The sequence below is a fragment of the Lactuca sativa genome, chromosome 5 (assembly GCF_002870075.4).
Source record: "Lactuca sativa cultivar Salinas chromosome 5, Lsat_Salinas_v11, whole genome shotgun sequence".
Lineage (NCBI taxonomy): Eukaryota > Viridiplantae > Streptophyta > Magnoliopsida > Asterales > Asteraceae > Lactuca > Lactuca sativa.
Window position 1 is genome coordinate 287,271,050 of NC_056627.2, and position 22,311 is coordinate 287,293,360.

The window sequence follows — 22,311 nt, forward strand, 5'->3', positions numbered from 1 at the left end:
TGTTACCAAACTGTAAATGTATTCCGTAAATTTTATAATGGAGTTAATTTCTCTATGAGTTCGTTATAACCATACTTGATATGACTGATCTGCCTGTCATGACGTTTTTCAGGCGCCGACTTTTTTAAGGTAAGGTTTGTCGCTCTAGACTGACCTAGTCTAACTGTAGCGAACAACTCAGGTGTAGGGTGTCACCCCTGTATAGATCTATACACAAACTCTCGCTCTCCATACAGGAGACTCTGATTATAACTACATGACTTAAGGTTGTACGCTAGATAGGTACGGATGAATACGTGTCTCACAAGAAACTTAACTAAATTTACGCGGATATTATATCACACTATTTAACGTAGTATATAATGTTTTTCCGAATATGTTGTATGTATACAAGACCCAAAGTGTATGTATGTGAATGTACGAAGTCACAAGCATATAAATGGACCATAAGGGCCCAAATAAACATGTAATGTAAGTTCCAGACCCAATAGCATGTAAAAGGACAACTAAGGCCCAATAAGCATGTAATGTATATTCCATGCCTAATAAGCATGCAAAAGGACAACTAAGGCCTACTAAGCATGTAATGTATAATCCAGACCCAATAAAAATGAGTTTAACGTATTTGACTCGTCTGTTATTGTAATGTTCGCTCTTGTTCAATTGTTTTCCAAAATGACATTAAAAAAAACAATTTTGTAATATTGACATTTGTGGTCCATTAGACTAAAAATTTACAATTTAGGCATATTTTTTTGTAAAATTGACTTTTTAGGTCCCTTAAGACCAAAAGTTTACATTTAAGGCTAATTTCAAATAAAATAACATTTTTAACCAACTTTTGTCAAAAATATCATTTTCGGCCCAAGTGTATGAAGTTTTACATTTTCGGCCCAAAAGCATAGAATTTATACTTTTTGGCGCAAGTTTGATAAAATTATCATTTCCAGCCCTTATAACCGAAAAATAACATTTTTGGCTCAACTTTGTTTAAAATGACACTCAAGCCCACAAAGTCCAAAAAATTACAAACGTAGCCCAAAAACCGTGAAAGCCCAATATGAGGCCCATTTTGTGAAAATTTACACTTTTAGCCCTTTTAAAATCATAAATACCATAAAGATCCATATTTATTCAAACTAAATCCTTTTTGGTCCCTTCAAAACCGTGAGTTATATAATAACTTCACTTTTTTGATTATTTTATCATTTTTGGCCCTCTTATGCGGTTTTCTTAGTTTTAACGACCTTATAATGTTTTAAACCTTTTCTTTGCATAATAAGTTGTATCAAGTGTTATGTTCTACAAATATTATCATATTTTAGCATATTTCGAGTTTATGAAGTTTACAACACATAATCACAACATATATCATGAAAAACACACATAATCATGCTTATACACATAGATCTACACAAAACAACTTGTATTCTCCCCCAAAACATAGTAAAAAGCGAAAATAGGGGGTATGACCTCATTTTCTTTTGATGAATTCGGTTTTTGAAGAAGATGGGAGGAGTTTTCGACCTAGCTCACTTCTTTGAAGAGATCTTCAATTTCTAAGAGATTTTATGAGCATGGATCATGAAATAGAGTGCTAAGGAGTGAAGGATTAGCATAAAATGAAGTTAATCATCTTACTTAGAGAGTAGCTTACCCAAAAGTGATGATCTTTGATGAAGAGCTCTAGAGAGGATTTTGTGTTAGAGAAATGAGAGAAGTGTGGGTGGTGTTGGGATTCTTGGTCTAGACTAGGAGAAGAAGAAGAAGAAGAAGAAGAGAGAGAGAGAGGAATGGTTATTACATGAGAGATTAAGGTGTAGAGATTTAGTTACATGTGATGTAATTAACTTGGAAGACCTCTAGTTAATAATGAGGTGTCTTAATTAGGATTTTTCCCATTTTTTTACAATATATATATATATATATATATATATGTGTGTGTGTGTGTGTTTATAACCGATAATGAGAAAGAATAAAAAAAGCAATGTTTGGGCTAGTTTTAATAATACACAAAATTATAAGGCCCAATATGAAAGTTTTTGGCCCATTGGGCCCATATGAGGGTTTACGGCCCAAAATGATTAAAAAAAAATTGGGTTTTCGGCCCAATGTGGCCCAAGAAGATTGTTTACGACCCAAATAAAGCTCATGAAAACAAAGCGAGTCATTTTAGGCCCAACATGGCCCAAAATGCTATGGTTTAATGAATGTGGGTCCAACTAGAGTCCAAATAGGGTTCCTTGACCCAAAATAACCAAATTGACAGTTTACTGGCCCATTAGGCCCAATAAGAGGATCCTGGTCCATTTTGAGTTTGAACCGGTACATTAGGGTTTCAAACCCACAGTTGAGTATATGAGATGTATTGAATTAGGTTTTGAACTTCACGAGTGAGTTTCGATTCAAATAGTTGTTTTTGAATGAGCATAGTTCCTAATATCAACGTAAAGTTACAATTTATACAAGAGTTGATTACATGTAGACATAATTTCCTAGCCAAAAATGCTAGTTGTGACATAAAGTTAGCAACTTTACATGGCATCTTAATCCTAGGGGACCAGATCTGTAGTTTGGGGCTTTAGTTTCGACTGGAAGGGGCTGAATATGTTTAGACTGGGAAAACTCGACGAGTTAGATCATGTTTTCCCGCTTTCTGGATAATGAGTGAACTCGGTGAGTTGATAAGATAACTCTGCAAGTCGGTTAGGGTTTTCCCGGTTTTCTGAACACTAAAGGAACTCGACGAGTTGCCAGATGCACTTGACAAGTTAGGTCAACATGGATTGTTGACCTTGACTGTTGACTGTTGACTTGGACCAGGGTTGACCTAGTTTGACTTTAAGGGTATCTTTGTTAATTCGGGGTTTTTTTGAAGTTAGTTGCAGGGTGGTTGTAGGCGGTTGAGTTCGGAGTTGTGAGTTGGATTGATTTTTACCGATTCAACATTTCTTGAGAGGTGAGTCTTCTCACCATACCAATAGGTCGAAGACACCAAGGCCGGTTCATTATGTGATATGTGGATCGTTAGATGGTTATGTGACATTTGCATGGAAGACCCCGGGAGGTTCCCGTGGCAGTAGATTAAGACCATGTGAGGGGTTCCCATGGCATTTGGTGTAAGACCTTGGAGGGTTTCCATGGCATCCTAGTATGTTTGTAATGTTTAGCTTGCATGATATTTCCTTGGTTAGCTAAGACCATGTGGGCGTTCCCATGACAGTTAGTGAAGACCATATGGGGGTTCCCATGACAGGTAGTTAAAACCATGTGGGGGTTCCCATGGCAATGGGTTAAGACCACAGGGGGGGGGGGGGATTCCAATGGCACCCGAGGTAAGACCTTGAAGGGTTTCCATGGCATCCTTATATGTTTGTATGCATGGCTTATGTGATATATGTAGCTTATATAGTTAATATGGGTTGTGTGATTATGTGGATTGTGTGAGGTATTCTCTGGGGAACTCACTAAGCATTAACTTACAGTTTGTTGGTTGTTTTAGGTACTTCAGGATTTAAGGGCAAAAATCTGACGTGATGGTGCGGCATGCACTCTCTGGCATTTCATTTGGGACACTCTGACTTTACGAATAATTTATCTGATGTTATGGATTTTGAAAACAAATGTGTTTAGAATTTTATATCTTTTGGAAATGTTTTGGTTATTTAAAATGAAAAAATTTATTGGAAATTTGGGCCGTTACAAGCTCTTACTTTATTGTTCATCTATAGTTTTATAAAATTAAATGATTTTGCTAAAATCATATTTCTCTAGTATGGACTCCGTTTTTTGACATTTTTTCCTCATAATTCTTATCTTAAAGAGTACTACGATTTTTCTTTTTGGTACTTTAGCTAAAAGTCAACCATTCTCTTTGTAGGTTTTTACGTCATACATTTCTTATACACGATTGACTTTGATTTTAATTATAATTACTTATTATGTGTAGCCCAACTATATATTATCTTATTCAATGATGTAATTTTAATAATTATTACTTATTATGTGTAGTCCAAATTTATTGGTGTACATATGTACCTTATCTTATGTTTAAAGCTTTTAGTTGATCTTCTAGTCAAACATACATTACCTTCTCTTTTGTAGAAGTCGATAGAATCTTTATGGCTACTTCTATAGGGCTATCTTATGGTTGTTCAGTTCAGTTATGTTTATCAGTATAACTTCAAAATCATGTTCTGATGTAAAGAAAGTATGTTGACTAATTGTGAATACGAAACTTAACTGGTTTGTGATGTTCAACAGCCATTATGATATATTAGTTTAGTAATATGATGAAAGTAAACTACATAAAAGACCTAGTTAATGTATACGTCATAATTGGAAGTAAGGTGCATTGATGTGAAAAAGTTAATTGTATTATACTAATTAAATGATTGTGTAATGGATACTTTAGGTAGTCAAATATCTAAAAGATGATATGAGATTTTCGTAGAACCCTTTAATGATGGCAAATGAAATTTTTGTTATTGAAATAGGTATATAACATGGAATTGATTTTTCAAGGAATGAAGGACTAAGACTACATTGCTACTTAGTCTCCACGATGAGTACATATGGAATTTACCCATTTAGGTATAGAACCTTTTAAATCACAGTTTTAAACAACAAATACAGTTTCATTTTCTCTTAATTTTATTTTAATAGAGTACTATTAAATTGAGTTAAATTATGAAATTGAAAAGATCAATTATATATCTTTTTATTGCAAAACATCATTGAAGTTTATAGGAAAAGTAAAAAATCAATACTTTATAACGAATATAACTCAACGTTGTCCTTCAATTGTAAAATTATATCAAATGATCTGTGAAAAGTTTGATTGAGTTATTGCGTTTTTGTCTTATTTAATTGGACTGATTAAATGGTCATGAATTTTAATGTTTCGACACAATCATGGGCGGTGCTTTATTGGGGGTGGGGGGCTGTGACCCCCCTTATTTTTTTTGTTACAAATAGCACCTGTACTTTCATTTTATACATATTAGACCAAAAAATATACGATTTTGACGGTGACCCCCATGCTCACCGATTTTATACATATTATATTTTTGCCCCCCCCCCCCCCCCCCCCCAAATCATATGTTGAAGCGCCACCCCTGGACACAATAAAGAAAAAAAACATAAATTCGATCAGTTTAGTGAGTCACATGACTAAAGAAAATAGTAAATGAAATATCATGATTAGTATATAGATCAAAACTACATAGTTTTGAGGGTTCTATATATACACTTAGGTATATAATAGCCACACATTCTCTCTCTCTCTCTCTCTCTCTCTCTATATATATATATATATATATATATATATATATATATATATATATATATATCTCACAAGGTAACAGGGTAACTTTTGTCTTAAGCTATTTTCTTAACATGTATCTCGGACACATGTTTATGATTAGAATTGGGTATGAAGATCTAAAGAATGTAGTATTCATGCGAGATTTCTTTGAATAGAATTCATGAACGTAAAATAAATATCTCCCGAGTGGTATGGCCATATGGTTATGTTATGATATTAGGGAGTGGATTATGTTATTAAGCTTAGTAACACCCAATGATAGTTTGTACCGTAATTACTTAATAGTCTCAGATTATCTTGAGTTTGTTTATATACAAAAATATGATATGGTATCTCGTAAGACAAAAAAATTCATTAGTACGAATTGATATTTAGAGCAAAGAAATAGGTGCAAATATACATGTCTATGACTAAATGAGAGTAAAACATTAGGTGCAAGACATAGAAGGAGCATCTTAGACTCTTCAAGTGATGATCTAAAGTGATAAAAGTTACAGCTATCCGACACATGCTACCAGCTAACAACTATTTTTGTCAAACATGTAGTCTCAAATTATCTTGAGTTTGTTTATATACAAAAATAGGGAAAATGACTTATAAGGGTAATGATGTTTTACCTGTGTTCACATTATACCATTCATGTTTTTTTTTAACAAAAAATACCATTAAAATGTGTTTCATGTACATATTTAACCATTGGTAACCGGATACAATAGGTATCCCGGTTTTTTCTTTATTTTAAAAAAAAAAATTATGTGGAAAATACGTAACAGCTTTCTCAAATCCCTCACCCTCAATTAAACACTCTCAAAGCACGATTTCTTCTTCACTCTTCAAGACTGTAACAACTTTCTCAAATCCATGGCTTCCTCCTCTACGTACAACTCCAGCACCAGATCGAAGAAAATCAAGTCAAAATCGAAACTTGATTTTGCAAATCCCTGTGATTGTGGCTACCCTTCTCGTATCTGGACTTCAACGACCAAAGATAATCCTGGAAAAGAGTTTAGGGTTTGCCCTAATTCAACGGTATGTCGGGTTTAATCTATATGTAGTAATGTCTTTTCAATAATTTTCGTATATTTGTTTTAGGATAACCCAGAAATTAAATGCAAATTCTGGGAATGGGTTAATGAAGAAGATACAATCAACAAGAAGAAAAGAGATGAAGTGGGAGCACAATCCTGTGAAGTGAGGGCACATTCTTGTGAAGTGAGGATTGCAATTATGGACCATGATTTCAATATTTACAAAAAGAAGACAGATGAAGAATTTGATAAGATAATTAGGAAAATTAGCAGTCTCAAAACATATGTAATTGTTTTGTTTATGTTGTTTGTAGTATCACTTTTAAGGGCATAAATGTCAAATTGTAATCGGATATTATGGTTGTTTTGCTGAATATGATTGAATGAACATGTTTTGTTGTTGCTAAATTGACTGATGTACATTCTTAAGTTTGAATATGATTTAATCTTAAGTACAAACAACAAATGAGCATTCATGCATTGTCTTGTTAGGGTAATAAATAATGTGCAGAATTTTACCCCTGTACAAACAACTTTGCAGAATTTTACCCATTAATGTGCAGAAGGGCATAATGGTCAAAATGAAGGAATCCTAAGAGCATAATGGTCAAAAAGAATCTTATGTAAAAGCAACTTTGCAAACAACTTTGCAGAATCTTATGTTTGAATATGATTTAATGTGAATAATGGTAAAAAATAATATGAAGGGCATAATGGTCAAAAAGAAGGAATCCTATGTAAAAGCAACATTGAACGATGTAGATTATATTTAAGGGGTAATAACAAACAAAAGCACAGTTTTTAATGTGCAGATTTACATCAAAAGACAAGCATAGTTTTTATGCAAAAGACAAGCATAGTAATTTCTGCCCTAAACAAACAAAAGCACAGTTTTTAATGTGCAAATTTACATCAAAGGGAATCATTCCAGTGTAACAGGTTTATTCACACTTAAACCACATCCATCCTTGGTGATGACCACCCTCCTTAATGCCACTTCAGTGATCCTCTCTGAGTATTTCCTTTTCCTCTTCAATGGTTGTGCTCTTTGTTCAACTTCAACAACAGGTTGTGCAGCAGGTTCCTCAACATCTTCAATTACAGGTTCAACAACAATTTGTTCCAATTCATGCTCAACAACAGGTTCATGAACTTGTTCCTGATCAGGTTCATGAACTTGTTCCTGATCAGGTTCAACAATAGCTTCAACAGCAGCTTCAATAGCAGCTTCCACAGCAGGTTCAACAGTAGCTTCAATAGCAGGTTCAACAGCAGCTTCCACAGCAGCTTCCACAGCAGGTTCAACAGCAGCTTCAATAGCAGGTTCAACAGTAGCTTCATCAACTTGTCCCTGATCAGGTTCATCAACATTTTCAGCCAGCTCTTCAATCTCAGATTCAGACTCAGATTCATACTCATCTTCAACTTCAGCCATCTCTTCAATCTCAAATTCAGACTCATCCTCAACATCAGGAACATGTTTACCCTTCTTCTTTTTGGCTTTAGTACTTGGTCCTACAGTAAAGTTTATAATGCATTAATAGATAATACTTATAATTTTTTGTAAATGAATGATACTTGATATGAAAAAAACCTTCTTTGGACAGTGGACATGTTATTTTGTTGTGTCCTGGTTCTCTACAGATGCTGCATTTTGTAATAGCCCCTTTCTTGCTAATAGTATGTCGACCTTCTTTTTCTGAAGCAGCCTTCTTCCTGTTGACTTTAGGTCTGCCAGGTAATCTTTTACGTTTCGGGGGCAACATAGGTTGACCTTCCCAAGATGGCCACATTTCACTTCCATTTATAGGATTAATTGTATACTTATAGCAATTTCCAAACATTTCTGTTGTGAACCAAGTTGCCACATAGTCTTCCACATTCTCATTTAGATAACTAATAGCAGCCATGGCATGTACACATGGTATTCCACTTAGTTGCCATCCTCTACATGCACATGTTCTTTGGTTCAAGTACACAGCATAAACCTCATGTACTGACCTCACCTCAAATTGTTGCACTCCACTGGGAATTACATACCAATACCTATAAAATAAAGGAATATAGTATAAAATTAGTACTTGGGAATTACATGCCAATACCTATAAAATAAAGTATATATACCTTAGATGTTTTCTCTTGTCCACTATTTTCTTTCTAATAGATGGACATATGGCTAGATTCCATTTCTGCCCCTTCAATCTTTTACAATACATCCTATCCATCACAAACCTCCTAATTTCCTCTAACATTGCTATAATCGGCTTTTTCCTAGCATGCACAATTGCAGCATTAAAAGATTCACAAATACCATTCTCAATGGCATCACAAGACCTGTCCAATACAAAAAAAGCCCTAGACCAGGATTTTGGATCTCTTTCCATCAAGTGATCATATGCTTGTACATCAATCACCCTAATCTCTTTCATTATACCTTCAAACCTTTGCATAGTTGTGGCCTTTGCAGCCCTCCAAAAAAGCTTCCTATATGCAGCACCCTTAAATTTTTTCTTGAAATTAGCATACACGTGCCTAGCACATTGCCTATGCTCAGCATCTGGTACTCTTTCTTTAACAGCCTCAATAAGACCCTAAACATGCAAGATAAACATAACATTAAGATAAATAAAGCAGTAACCAATTAAAAAACAGTTAGGATAAATACCTTGTGTTGGTCAGAAAGTAAGGTTAATCCTGCCCCATTTCCCATGTTAATGTCCTTAAGTAGTAAGTTTAGAAACCACTTCCAAGTTTCTTTGTTCTCAACTGCAACTACTGCCCAAGCAATGGGGTAAATATGGTTGTTAGCGTCTCTACCTACAGCTGAAAGAAGCTCACCTCTGCAAATACCTTTTAAAAAGCAACCATCTACACCTATAACTCTCCTGCATCCTTCAATCCAACCATCCTTTACACCTTTGATACAAACATACATCCTAGAAAAATAAATTGTGGAATCAGGCATTGTATCCGTCCCAATTTTCACTGTTGACCCTGGATTAGCTCTTAATATCTCAGCTCCATAACTCCATAATTTTTCATAATGTGTGTTCAAACTGCCTTCGATCTCATTAAGTGCAAACTTCTTTGCATTCCTGCATTGTCCAAGACTAACCTTCACATTGAAATTTTCCCCAACTTTATCCCTCATTTCCCTGCAACTCATTTTGGGATTTTCTAAAATATCATTAACAAAATGTTTCCCTATCCATGAGTAAGTAACAACTGACCCAAACTTGAAGGTTCTAGCACAGTTATGCTCATTAATTAAGGACTTAATTTGGAATGACTTTTCATTGCTCATCCAAGTAGCCCATAGTCTAAAAGGACATGCTGCCTTTCCTTCACTAGTTTTACAACACCTGACTAGCAACCTAGTTTTATCAATTTTTTCATACCAAAGGTTATAACCGTTTGCTACTGCATAGTTTGAGACAAGCTGTTTAAGTTCTTGAGGGTTACAAAACCTCATACCAAGGATGGGTTGCATTGTATCCCATTTCTGAGTTGTGTCATGAAAAGGATAAATCGGGGCTTCTTTGGTTCCATTATCTGAATCATCATCCTCATCAACAAAATCATCTCTAGGGACAACACTAATATAGTTAAGAAGGGGATCATCGGATTTAGTCAATGGTGTTACCTCTTCATCGGGTTCATGATCAACAGATAGAGCATCAGACATGACCGAGTCTTTATCTTCATCAGAGCTTTCACTATCAACACCTTTTTCTTCCTTTTCTTCCTCTATCCAGTCAAGCACCGAATCGTTGTAGTGATCAATATATACATTAATCTTTCCTTCGTTACCATGTGCAGCATCAAGAAACCTCCTGTAGTCATCATCATTTTTCAGTGGTGTCAACCCATCACGCATTGACTTATGCCCAAGACAGTAGTAGACAACAGGACACTTCCCCTTTGTGACATCCTCAAGAACATAAATGAACTCCTTGAAATTTAATCCACCAAAATCGACATCTGTAATTGATGTTTTTTGATTCAAGTAGTATATAAGATGAGGAATGGGGGAAAACATTCCATCGTAATGAACATCTACTTGAATGTAAGTTGATCCTTTTGTATTAGACGGACCAGCCATGATCGATCTCAAAGAAACCTTCGACTGAGAAAACCCTACACAACGATCTTGGTATGAGGGTGTTTAATTGAGCTTTGAGAGTGTTTAATTGAGGGTGAGGGTGTTTAATTGAGACAGGGGTGAGCCACGTATTTTCCACATAATTTTTTAAAAAAAAAAAATAAAGAAAAAACCGGGATACCTATTGTATCCGGTTACCAATGGTTAAATATGTACAGGAAACACATTTTAATGGTATTTTTTGTTAAAAAAAAACATGAATGGTATAATGTGAACACGGGTAAAACATCGTTACCCTTATAAGTCATTTTCCCACAAAAATATGATATGGTATCTCGTAAGACAAAAAAATTCATTAGTACGAATTAATATTTAGAGCAAAGAAATAGGTGCAAATATACATGTCTATGACTAAATGAGAGTAAAACATTAGGTGCAAGACATAAAAAGAGCATCTTAGACTCTTCAAGTGATGAGTTACAGCTTGCCGACACATACTACCAGCTAGCAACTATTTTTGTCAAACATGCCTTAGGTTAATAGTTTTATATTAGACAAATTAGGATAATAGTTAAAATTTATGCATTATCCAGTTTCCTAACAACCCACATTTTATTGAATTTGAATTTGGTAGGAAGGATGGTTCAAACATAAAGTGGTAATGTTACGCCATTAAGAAGAAAAAAGGGGAAGCGTGTTGGAAGGGAGCAGTTTCAAACGGAACCCCTCATCAAACCACCGGGATTGTAGGCACAGCATATCGTTCAAATACTTGCCTAAAAAAATTGACTAAATATATATACAATTGCAAAATTTGGTTATATTTGATGCCAAAGTAATCAAAACCATAATTTTTTGAACTCTAAGCAACTCTATTGATCAAATATGTAAAAAACAATAATGGATTTATGTGTACAGTTACAAAACTTGTATATCCCTTGAATCAATCATATTATAGTATTAGCATTTTAGCACGATACGTATATATCACAAATGAATCCGAAAACACCACAAGTCCTGCTCATGAAGATAAAAGGCCCCTGGCAAATAATTTCGTAACAATATGGATCTAACAAAATAGACCAAAATCTATATATTCATATCATTATACAAATCAAAATAATAAAACAAGTACTCGTGTCCCTTGATAAAAAACACACAATCGATAAAAGAAAAAAAACAAGAAAAAACCAAAAACCTTATGGCCTTCCTCATGCAGCAGCCTCAGGCTTCTCCATTTCCATGGCATCAGAATTGTCATTGCTGTCTGCTGCTTTTGGGTTTGGATTCTCTGAACCAGCCTGCTGTTCAGGTGCAGGTGAGTGTGGTGCCTCTGGTGGTGTGGCTGCCTTTGGTGGGGCCGGCTTTGGTTTCGACATTATTGGCCTACATGCCCTGTAGACACATATAAAAATTAAAACCAATGTTTTCTTTCTATATTTTATTTGACAAAAAAAAATGTGGAATGTCTTATATATTATACCTGTCGATTGCCTCTGCTTTCCTTCTAATATCAGATGACAGAAGAACTGGATCAGCATGTTTTGGAAGTGACCCCTGCTGTTGTGTCTTCTCTCTCAACCAGTTTTCTGCTTCTGAGCATTCATTCAACACCTGGAGAGGGTATATGTACATACATATACATAAGTCAGAATTAAAATAAAAAATTATGTTATAGAGAAATAGGGATTTTACGATTATAACCTTTTGTTTGTCATTCAAGTCGATATGTTCATATTTTGGATCACCGGATGCTGCAGCCTGTCTGTAAGAGGTAATAACACTGACCAGATGGTCTACAAAAGATCCTCTTTCTGTGTGCTCCTTGTAACGTTGTTCAATGGGATCACCTATCTGAAAATTTATTTCTGCATATTAAATATCGGAAACAGATAGATAAATAACCAAAAAAAAAAATAATGTGAAAAGATAACCTTTTTGAGTTCTTCAAGTTTGGCAACATACACGCCTTTAGTTTCGTCTTCACCATCTTCATACAACCAATCTTCAGTTTCTTGAAGCTTACCAATTAATGCTTCTTTATCTGACTCCGTAACAAATTCTTGCAATTTATCATATAGCTGGGAAGAAATATAAAAAAAGGTGTTATGATTTGAAGCGACCGAATACAGATATAGTAATTAATTAATTAATTACCTTGTTCCTCATTTCATAAACATAGGATTCCACTGCATTCTTTTTGTCTTTGGTTTCTTCCATGACTCGGTCCTGTAATGCCATTTCAAATTCTTTTTCCACTGCTTTTTGCATATCTGCTGGTAGCATTGCTCCATAAACCACCTCAGAAACGGGTATGTTTGACTTTTTGACCTTCTTCTTTGGAGCCTCCACCTGTATAACAACATAACAAATCTTAGTATATATCTTTACTTTAAAGTTTAAACCCACACATGTTGTATTATTATATTATACCAACCTTAGTATCAGTCTCCATCTGAACAGGCTTATCTCCAGTTTCTGTAGCACCATTTTCAGCCACATTGGCATCCTGCATATTTACATCTGTTTCATTACCAGATGCCACATCAGCTGGAGCCTTATCTGTATCCATCTTTGTTGCTTCTTTTGTCACTGGAATATCAACCTCCTCTTCTTCAATAAGCTGGAATCACAAAAAGAAATTAAAAATACAATCTTCATGCTAACTATCAAGATTTGAAGGATATGGAGCTCCAAAGACCCACCTGTGCAGACTCCACAGACACTATTCCATGCAAATTCAAACGGGCTTTCACCTTCACCTTGGCACGTTCACCTTTTGTTGCTTGGAAGGGACCAATCTGGACACCATTGAATTTGTGAATTTGTCAATGTAAAAGTTAAAAAGCAATTCAGCATAATTCTATTAAACTATTTGAATTTGTGAGAAATGTTTACCGTATAGGTACTGATCTTTGCTGGTGCCTGCAATTCGCTGACATCAGCATACTGCACATCTACTGTGAAAGTTCCAGTCCTGTAAAAAGTCAAAGCTTTGACACTTGGAATTGGATTTCCCTTGGGGAAAACAATCGTGCTTTGTTGATTCTCCACATTTCCATTCTGAGATTCTTGGGAAGAACCTTGCCATGTCAATGCAATTGAAAAAGGGAAGCTTTCTTGGACCTTCAGACCAAATAAACAAAATCCAAATTAGGGTTTAATACAGTACAAGTTAAGACAAAAGTTGGGTCATGTAGATCATACCTGGAATTCTTTAACTTTAAATGTAGGACTGAGAATAGCACATTCCAAAGCACAACCTTTAGAGACACATTCACTGGCGTTCATTGTACGCCTCGGCTCCTTCCCAAAGAATTCTGTCAGAATCTTGATGACAGCTGGCACCCTTGAACCCGACCCAACAACCTCCACAGCATAAATATTATCAACTGTGAGTTTAGCCTCTAAAAGAGCCTTCTCAAGAGGCTTCTTTACACGTTCCAATATGGGAGCACTAATTTGTTCAAATTCATCTCTTTTTATAAACCCTCTAACATCCTTGTCATCCATCAAACACTCTATGTTCATAGGTGCTTCTGGATTTGCACTGAGCACCTTCTTTAGCTTCTCACAAGCAGCACGAAGTCTAAGGCAAGCTCTTGCATTCTGGAGCACATCGATTTTGTACTCTGTCTTGAACTTCTCAGCAAAGTGATGGAACAAAACCTCATCAAAATCCCTCCCTCCTAGGCTCCGGTCAAAAGAATGAGCCAATACCTTGAGTTCACCTTTCTTGAAACCTGCTATGCATACCTGCATGCTAGCATGTCCAATGTCAATGAAGGCTACATTGAGCTGCTCATTTTCAGGTAAGTCGGTTTTGTATATTCCATAAGCTAAAGCAGTGGCTGTTGTCTCATGCATCAACCGTAGAGGATGCAAACCGGCTATAGTAGCTGCATCCATTACAGCTCTTCTTTGAAGATCAGTGAAGTAGATAGGTACCCCAATACAGCAATCCACAACTGCTGCATTCAAATTCTTTTCAGCTATTGTCTTCATGTTTGAGAAAACCATTCCCATAACTTGTGTTGGGGTGAATGACTTTGTTTCACCAAGATACCTTGCATTGATCAATGGGAAACCATCGGGTCCTTCTGTTACAGAAAAGGGCAAAGCCTTGAGATCTTGTTGCAATTCAGGATCAGAAAATGGACGCCCTATCAGCCGCTTAATCTGGGAGATGGTGTTCTTTGGGTTCATCATACTGGTTGCAGCGCCAGCTGTCCCTAAGAAACGTTGCTTTTCACCAAAACACACAAGAGCAGGAGTCTCACGTTTTGACTCATCATTAAGAACAACATCAATTCCCCTTTGTCTGGCAACTGCCACAACACAACTCTCGTTCCCAAGATCAAATCCAACCACGCTCATCTTTGCTGCAAGTGTACCTTTTAGAAATGTAACTGCACATTCATATCAGAATCAGGACAGTTTTTTATGGTTGATCCTAAATGAAAATCAAACTGCTTTGAAATAGTATTTGTACAAACAAGGAATAGTAACTCTTTCAGTTCTAAGAAACTAATACGACGCCTTATACACAATCAACATTGGCCTGATTCAGTCAATAGCCCTAAGCAATACATCAGATACAACGACAACATCCACCAATTTAGAAACGAAAGTGGATCTTTGTTTGTACTCTACACTAATAATTAACCACAAAAACCTGCTAACTATGTAGGATTTGAAAATGGATGAAATCGTCTTAATTAGATCAAAAAGTAAATCAAACACAACTAACAGCATACTAGATTGAATCTAACAATATAATGGTAATGAAATCGGATCTGATAAAGTAGAGAAAAAGAGATCGCACCTCGGGAAGACGGAGATCAAGTAGGGCAGCAGCGTGGGAGAAGAAAAACCTTCTGGAATTCTCCAAATGCTTTGGTAAAGCCTCTGGGGTGGACAGATGGGGGCCGAGAGCGAGGGGTTTTTGAGGAATTTTTCAGAATATTAAGAAATGCGAAGTGGTCGTTCATAAACATGTGTGTCCCGAAATCAGCTTCTAGAAAGATCTTATGCGTTTGGGCCTTTCCGGATACATAAATCTGGTATCATACTTGGCCCATATATTAAATTGTCTTTGCTTTTATTGCCCAGAATAGCCCATTAAATTTAAATGCTACACGAAATATAGTATCCATGCATTTTATGTTGGATTTCATTCTATTTGTACATTCTTTTTATAATTTATTATTTTACTTAATTTTAATTTATTTTATATAATATATCTTTTGCAATGTAATATTTTTTATAGTTACTTAGGAAATGATGAGAATCGACTCTTTTGACTAAAGTTTTCAGTTTTACATATTTCGAACTATTCTCTATAGATGCATGTTAAAAGCACATGTACCGTTTTACCTGCCCCTCAATTTTCTTTCTATGAAAAAATGAATTAAATGATTTGAATCTTTATAAAAGTTACAATGAAGCACATATGATAATCAAGTGAAACACGCATTGAAATTCGTGCAAATGGGAAATGAAAGTCACCAAGCTTTCCATTTTTACTCATTAATGACATTGTTACCTAATTAGCTTGTATTTTTAATATGGAGTTCATATATATTTTAAATTAGTATTTATGTAAACTACTTGAACATAGAAACTTTTCAATAATTGTATTTATTTATTACTTAGTGTTTGTCGTTTGAAGTTATTCATTTGGTGTTTGTAATGATTAAATTAAAGTTTCCATTCATTATTTTGGCAAATTACTTTGTAATTTGTAAAAGTTTAATGGTTAGTTTTTTGATTTTTTATAGTTAGTTATTTTGTAACGATAAATTAACAACCTATTTTTGATTATTTATCATAAATTAATTATAAGTTTTGTAAATTTTCCGATTAATGTTTTTCATTTATTTTTACACACTATTATTATAATATTTCAAAATTTGTATAAGTTTTATATAGACATTTAATATTATTATATCTAATTTGGAAAAAAAAATATCAATAGTCTTATAGTTTTTTTATATGTATTAATTTGATTACAAGGTTAAATGAAACTACTTAAAACCGAAAAACATATAAATCAACATTATCGTTACTCAAATATTTGTTAAATCAAAATTTATAATTATTAAAGAAAAGATAAACTGTATCCTTGCATATAAACTCTAAACCTCAAAAGATAAACCCTAAACATTAAACTCTAACCCGTAAACCTTAATTTCTAAACCCTAAACCATGATCTAGAAACATCAAACCTAAACCTTAAACCATAATCGTCGAAACAAAAATTTTCATCGGGATATAATTACATGTTGCTGACCTGTTACACATGTAAAACTAGCTATCACCCACAAATTAATATAATGATGACCACATCACATCCACAAACTCATATCTTTATGAAACTAACTACCGAAAAGAAACTAAGTAGTGCCTCAGTTGTTAGTATTGCCGCAATGATGCCCTCTCCCCCTTAAAGTGCATTTGGCTTAACGGTATTAGAAGTTGACAAATATTTGCTCATCAACAATTGGTTGGGGGTTAAAGTAAAAATATCAGTATTGTCGCAACAGGAGCCCCTCCCCCTTAAATTGCTTTTGGCCTAACGATATTAAAAGATGACAGATAATTGCTCCTTAGCAAAAAGATGTAAATTTAGGAGTATAGTAGTGTATGCATGTGTAGACTGTTCTAATATAAAATAAATAAATAAATAAAAACAAAGGTACCCCCTGACGACAATACAACTAATCAACGAAGGACACTACTCAATGGAAAGATTCATCAGTCATCTGTTCGTACACATTTGTAAAGAATCCTAACACTTCATTTTTTCTTACTTATTTATTTTTTGCTAGCAAAACTTTTATTGATAATTGTTTTTATGTAGTAAACTATTTACACAAAAGAGCTAATCGCCTTTACAAACTGTTTCTGAAAAAACTATTCGCACCCGTCGTTTGGCGCGGATAAACGGCTAGTATGTATATATATATATATATATATATATATATATATATATATATATATATATATATATATATATATATATATATATATATATTGGAAAAACATGTTTTTTTGTAAATATTAGTATTTATAGATTATAGATTTAAAGGTTTTTTTTTAAGGCGGGATCACATCCTTTTCCCCGCTAAAAACTCAATCATATTCCAGCTTCTAGGGGTAGTTTGAGATTATTTTTGAACATCAAAAGTCTTTTTTGTAGAATGAACTTTTATAAAAGGACTTTTTGCAAAAGAAGCTTTTTAAAATGTGTTTGGATTAATAAAATGACTTTTGTGTTAACTTTTACATGTAAAGCCACAAAAAGTCAGTTTTTTATAACTTTTTGAAAACATTTATTTTCCTCTATGCAAAAGTCATTTTCAAAAGGATTTTTCTATTACCCAAACACCTTTTGTTTATTTTTTGACTTTTTGGAAAAGTTAGAAGCCAAAAGTTATTCCAAAAGCAACCCCAAACACCCCCTAATCTAAGATTGACTTGGTATTATACCTTTTCCACTCTTTCTCTATAGAATCAACTGCAATTTGTTTTCTTTTATAAACAAACACCCATTCGACTGGTAATACCCACAAGGGAGAGAAAAATGGATTGTAAGAGAAAGAAAAAAGAAAGAAAGGTGAGCGATCGATAAAGGGAAGAAATCGAGTGGGGCTGTTGTAGGGAGAGATAAATGCACAGAGGAGATACCAAGATTATAGAAAACATAAAAAGAGAGGAGAGAAAAGAAAACCATCACACCCTCTGCAATATAAGAGATTTGTCCTTTGTACATCATATCTCAGTTTCTCATTTAACACGCATGATTTATGTTTCCCTTACTTCAAGTCTGATTTTTTATGTTTGTTTTTTATTCTCCTTTTGTACCCCTCTCATACATTTCCGTGTATTTTGTTCTATATGAGATCATGAGTTCGGATTTTAAAAAAAAAATACTGGATCAACAAAAATTCCAATATATCGGGATTACTTAGAGGTTAGACAACAAGGAAGTTTAGGCGGGGATGCCTATGGTTGTGGTAGCATATTGTTGCAGGTATAAATGTTTATTTTTACTTTTATTCCATTAAATCAAATAAATTTCAAATCCCCAACTTTGTATTTAGCAACGTTCTTTATGTCAATAAAAGATATTTTTTTTATAGTAAATACTTTCTTATTTTCAATTTTAATAGCAATGTATTTTATTTTAGTTCATTTTTTTTTATCATTACCGTTAACCGTTATTAGCTACAAATCTTCTTGCTTAATAATGTTCTCTGTTGCTTGGATCTTTAGTTTCTTTTGTTTTTCTTGTAGCTGGTTGTATGCTTTGTTTCCATCTTCCCGCTATTAAAGTCTTAACCGTTTAAAAAAACTTATATGCTACTTCTGCCCTATTTTTTGTAATAAAGTGTTTGACCTTGATAATAAAACTTATAACTCGATGGTTAATTTGAGAGTGTGATGTTACAAGTTGCATAGATTCTATATGCTCAATGTTTCATGTGCCAAGTTACAAAACTATATGAGTGAGTGAGGAATCTTCAATTGTTTTGGTGTGGATATAATAATTCAGTCTTGGTTTTGCTACTCTATACATTCCGACTCTTGAGTGGTATTTGTATATTTAAGCACGATCATTAAGGGGTTGGCTAAAAAGACACCCCATATTGCAATATAAACACTCTAATTAATTTTTTAAATATTTTTATTGGATGAAATTGCATTGTTTTTTGAAAAAGCTGATTATAAAGCAGTTAATTATTTGTTGACTTTTTAAAAAATGGTCAATGAAATGAGGTTAGCTAAAAAGACACCCTATTTTACCATTTAGCGAGATTGTTTTGAAATGGGCCATACTCTTCTAGTAATAGTAATAGAACCCAGTTATTTTCTGGAGGCCGGGTCACATACCCATACAGCTAAAATCTCGGTTTTCATGTCGGGAATCGGGTTACTTAAATATAACATATATCCCGGGTTTTAGAGTTGAACCGAGTCATATAGCTTTTCCTTATATAAATTCCGGTTCTTTCATAATAAATCCAGGTTTTTCCAAAAATCGGGTCCTATAACATGTTTTGTAGTGGTGAGGTAAGGCGCAGAGGTGATTGTGGTGGTCTGTATAGGGTGATGGTTGTGGTGAGAGCTAGTGATCGGCGGCGTATAGGGTGAATGGGTGATGTTGGTGGTGAGAGGCGGCGTATAGGATGAAGGGGGTGGTGCTGATGAGCTTCGGTGTACAGGTTGATGGTGTGGTGGTGTCGTGGTGAGAGGCTTCGCTTCCAGCTAGAAAAACAAAGAAGAGAGTAGGCTCTGATGGTGTCTGGAACAGATAAAGATAAAGGAAGAAGAGTGTAGGTGCTGATATAAAGGCAAATAGGTGTCGAAAGAAGCGTTTTTTCAACTATTATCTTGTGGTTAATAACTGCTAAAACATTGGGTGGTGAATTTATGGAACCAAATCAACGACACCAAGAAAAAAAAACAAGCCATGCATCCAAAATCTAAATTATAGGATTACCGTCAATTGGTTGTTTATATATTACCATCCCACCCCAAAACATCCCTCCAAATATTTCAGTTTCCTTCTATATCTCATTTCTTTCCTTAATCGATAATATTAAGGAGAGAAGGAAAATCACAGGTATGGGAGATGAAACGCAATAGCTAATTTTTCTTTCTTAATATATATATAGCTAGGTATCAGATTATATAATTATGGCTAATAAGATCGTCATCTCCATCCTATCCTTGGTCTTGGTTGTCGCTGCCGTCCTAGGCGTGGTTGCCGTCATCAAAAGCAGCGGAAGCAAATCCGATAAAGATCTTTCGACCAGCAACAAGGCAGCCGACAGCGTTTGCAAACCAACCGAGTATAAAGAGGCTTGCAAGAAAGTAGCGGTGGAAGTGGCCAAGAACTCCTCCGCCACCCACGAGGACTACATCATTGCAACCATTCGTGCAACCGCTGATGAATTACAAAAAGCCCTTAAAAAAGCCTCCACTGCCAAGGATGATTTGGATGATGACGATAAAAAGGATTCCCCCTCCCATCGTGACCTTGAGACATGTGAGAAAATGTTAGGATATGCCAAAGATGAGCTTCAACAGGTTCTTAAGGTTGTCTCTGAGACTGAAGCAGTCTCTCTGGCCCAACAGATCGATCCAATCCTTGTTTGGTTGACGGCCGTTCGTGCATACCAGACGACATGTGTTGAAGAGATCAGGGACGAAAAACTCAAAAAGGACATGCAAGAAGGTCTGGAAACGTCCAATGAGCTTACTTATAATGCACAAAAGATTGTGTACAATGTTCTTGATATCCTTAAGGATATCGGAGTTGACTTGGGTGAATTGGGTGACTTGCAGCTCCCTCCCACCGGATCACGTAGGCTTCTTGATGAACTCCATGAGATTGAGCATTATGGCTTTCCATCGTGGGTCTCTACCAACGATCGTAAGCTTCTCGGATCCAAGAAGGGCGGAGGTGGTAAGCTCAAACCAAAAGGCCAAGCGATCTTCAAAACTCCCCCGCCTCCTCCTCTTCCTCCGACTGTCACGCCTAACGCAATTGTCGCTCAAGATGGAAGCGGAAAATTTAAAAGCATCAAACAAGCTCTAGCTGCTTATCCTCCAAATCATCAAGGAAGATATATAATCTATGTTAAGGCCGGTGTGTACAACGAAGGTCAAATCATTGTTGGAAAGACACAGAATAACGTCTACATGTACGGAGATGGTCGCACCAAAACCATCATCACCGGAACCCTAAACTTTGGAATTCAAAAAATTTCAACCTCCCAAACTGCAACTGTAGTTGCCTTAGGAGAAAGGTTCATGGCTAGGGCTATATGCTTTAGAAACACAATCGGACCAGCAGGACACCAAGCTGTTGCATTTCGATCTCAGTCCCCTCACACTGTTATGGTCGATTGCAGCTTCGAGGGTTACCAGGACACCTTGTATTACCACGCCCATGACCAGTTCTACAAGAATTGTGCCATATCCGGAACTGTGGACTTCATCTTTGGGTTTGGACGGGCTTATATCCAAGACTCGGAAATCTTCGTTCGAAAGCCAGACAAAAATCAGGCAAGCATGGTAACAGCTGATGGAAGGACGAAATTTGAAGAAGCGGGTGGTGTGGTGCTTCACAATTGCAAGATCATGCCAGCTCCGGAGTTGGCTCCGGTGAAGGGACAATATGCCTCGTACCTAGGACGACCATGGAAAGCATCGGCAACGTCTGTGATAATGCAATGTGACATAGGAGATCTAATCAAACCAGAAGGTTGGACGGTGTGGGAATCGCCTGAGGGGAAGAACAACCACATGTCATGTATGTTTAGGGAGTTTGGCAACAGGGGACCAGGTTCCAACATGGCAGGTAGGGTAAAGTGGAAGGGGTTTCAACCAATCAAAAGCCAAAAGGAAGCATTGGGTTTTACAGCTGGCACATTCATGATGGCAGGAGCTTGGTTACCTCAGTATGGTGTAAAAGCTAATCTTGGGCTATAATAGTATTTATTTTTCTCTTCCATTTGGTAGCAAGGCAGGCATGTAAACATCACTTTATTTTTAAACCTATAAATATAATCAAATCTATTAGGTATCCCGATAGTTACAATTTGGATCAACGTTATATGATAACTCAAATCATATAACTTTTAACTTGAATGTTCCTAGGGGTGAGCCTACGTATTCATCATAATTGTATGGTGTTGCAATCATTGATTCTAAGAGTGTTTTTGTTCTTTCTATTTCACTTATGCTAGTGTAGTGTGTGCTTTTAGAAAATTGTAGGGCTAAGAAAAGTGGCAACGAACGGTTTCGAACCTGGGCCACTGGTTTTCGCATAAACGACTTCAACC

The 22,311-nt window shown here is 35.5% G+C and overlaps 4 protein-coding genes across 5 annotated transcripts; 1 reads left to right on the top strand and 3 right to left on the bottom strand.

The window, feature by feature from the left end:
* Positions 1-7,104: 7,104 nt before the first annotated feature.
* LOC122197925 (uncharacterized) lies at positions 7,105-8,483 on the bottom strand. The gene is made up of 2 exons (XM_052764049.1): positions 7,949-8,483; positions 7,105-7,869 (listed from the first exon to the last, which is right to left on the bottom strand). The coding sequence occupies exons 1-2, from the start codon at positions 8,262-8,264 to the stop codon at positions 7,277-7,279; spliced, it is 909 nt and encodes a 302-aa protein (XP_052620009.1). The 5' UTR covers positions 8,265-8,483; the 3' UTR covers positions 7,105-7,276.
* LOC128126038 (uncharacterized) lies at positions 8,457-10,640 on the bottom strand. The gene is made up of 2 exons (XM_052763735.1): positions 9,020-10,640; positions 8,457-8,945 (listed from the first exon to the last, which is right to left on the bottom strand). Exons 1-2 carry the CDS (start codon positions 10,454-10,456, stop codon positions 8,457-8,459), a joined length of 1,926 nt encoding a protein of 641 aa, XP_052619695.1. The 5' UTR covers positions 10,457-10,640.
* Positions 10,641-11,480: 840 nt separating this feature from the next.
* Positions 11,481-15,439, bottom strand: LOC111910258 (heat shock 70 kDa protein 15). 2 transcript variants are annotated; one of them, XM_023906062.2, is made up of 10 exons: positions 15,282-15,439; positions 13,664-14,865; positions 13,355-13,582; positions 13,162-13,257; positions 12,894-13,079; positions 12,614-12,808; positions 12,391-12,537; positions 12,161-12,310; positions 11,940-12,070; positions 11,481-11,851 (listed from the first exon to the last, which is right to left on the bottom strand). In XM_023906062.2, exons 2-10 carry the CDS (start codon positions 14,831-14,833, stop codon positions 11,668-11,670), a joined length of 2,487 nt encoding a protein of 828 aa, XP_023761830.1. In that variant the 5' UTR covers positions 14,834-14,865; positions 15,282-15,439; the 3' UTR covers positions 11,481-11,667. The 2 variants fall into 2 exon arrangements, with proteins under 2 accessions (XP_023761830.1, XP_042751318.1); XM_042895384.1 differs by lacking the exon at positions 15,282-15,439 and having other exon boundaries at positions 11,940-12,310.
* Positions 15,440-19,564: 4,125 nt separating this feature from the next.
* On the top strand, positions 19,565-22,046 carry LOC111910127 (pectinesterase). Its single transcript, XM_023905913.3, has one exon. It carries the CDS (start codon positions 20,159-20,161, stop codon positions 21,956-21,958), a length of 1,800 nt encoding a protein of 599 aa, XP_023761681.1. The 5' UTR covers positions 19,565-20,158; the 3' UTR covers positions 21,959-22,046.
* Positions 22,047-22,311: the final 265 nt, after the last annotated feature.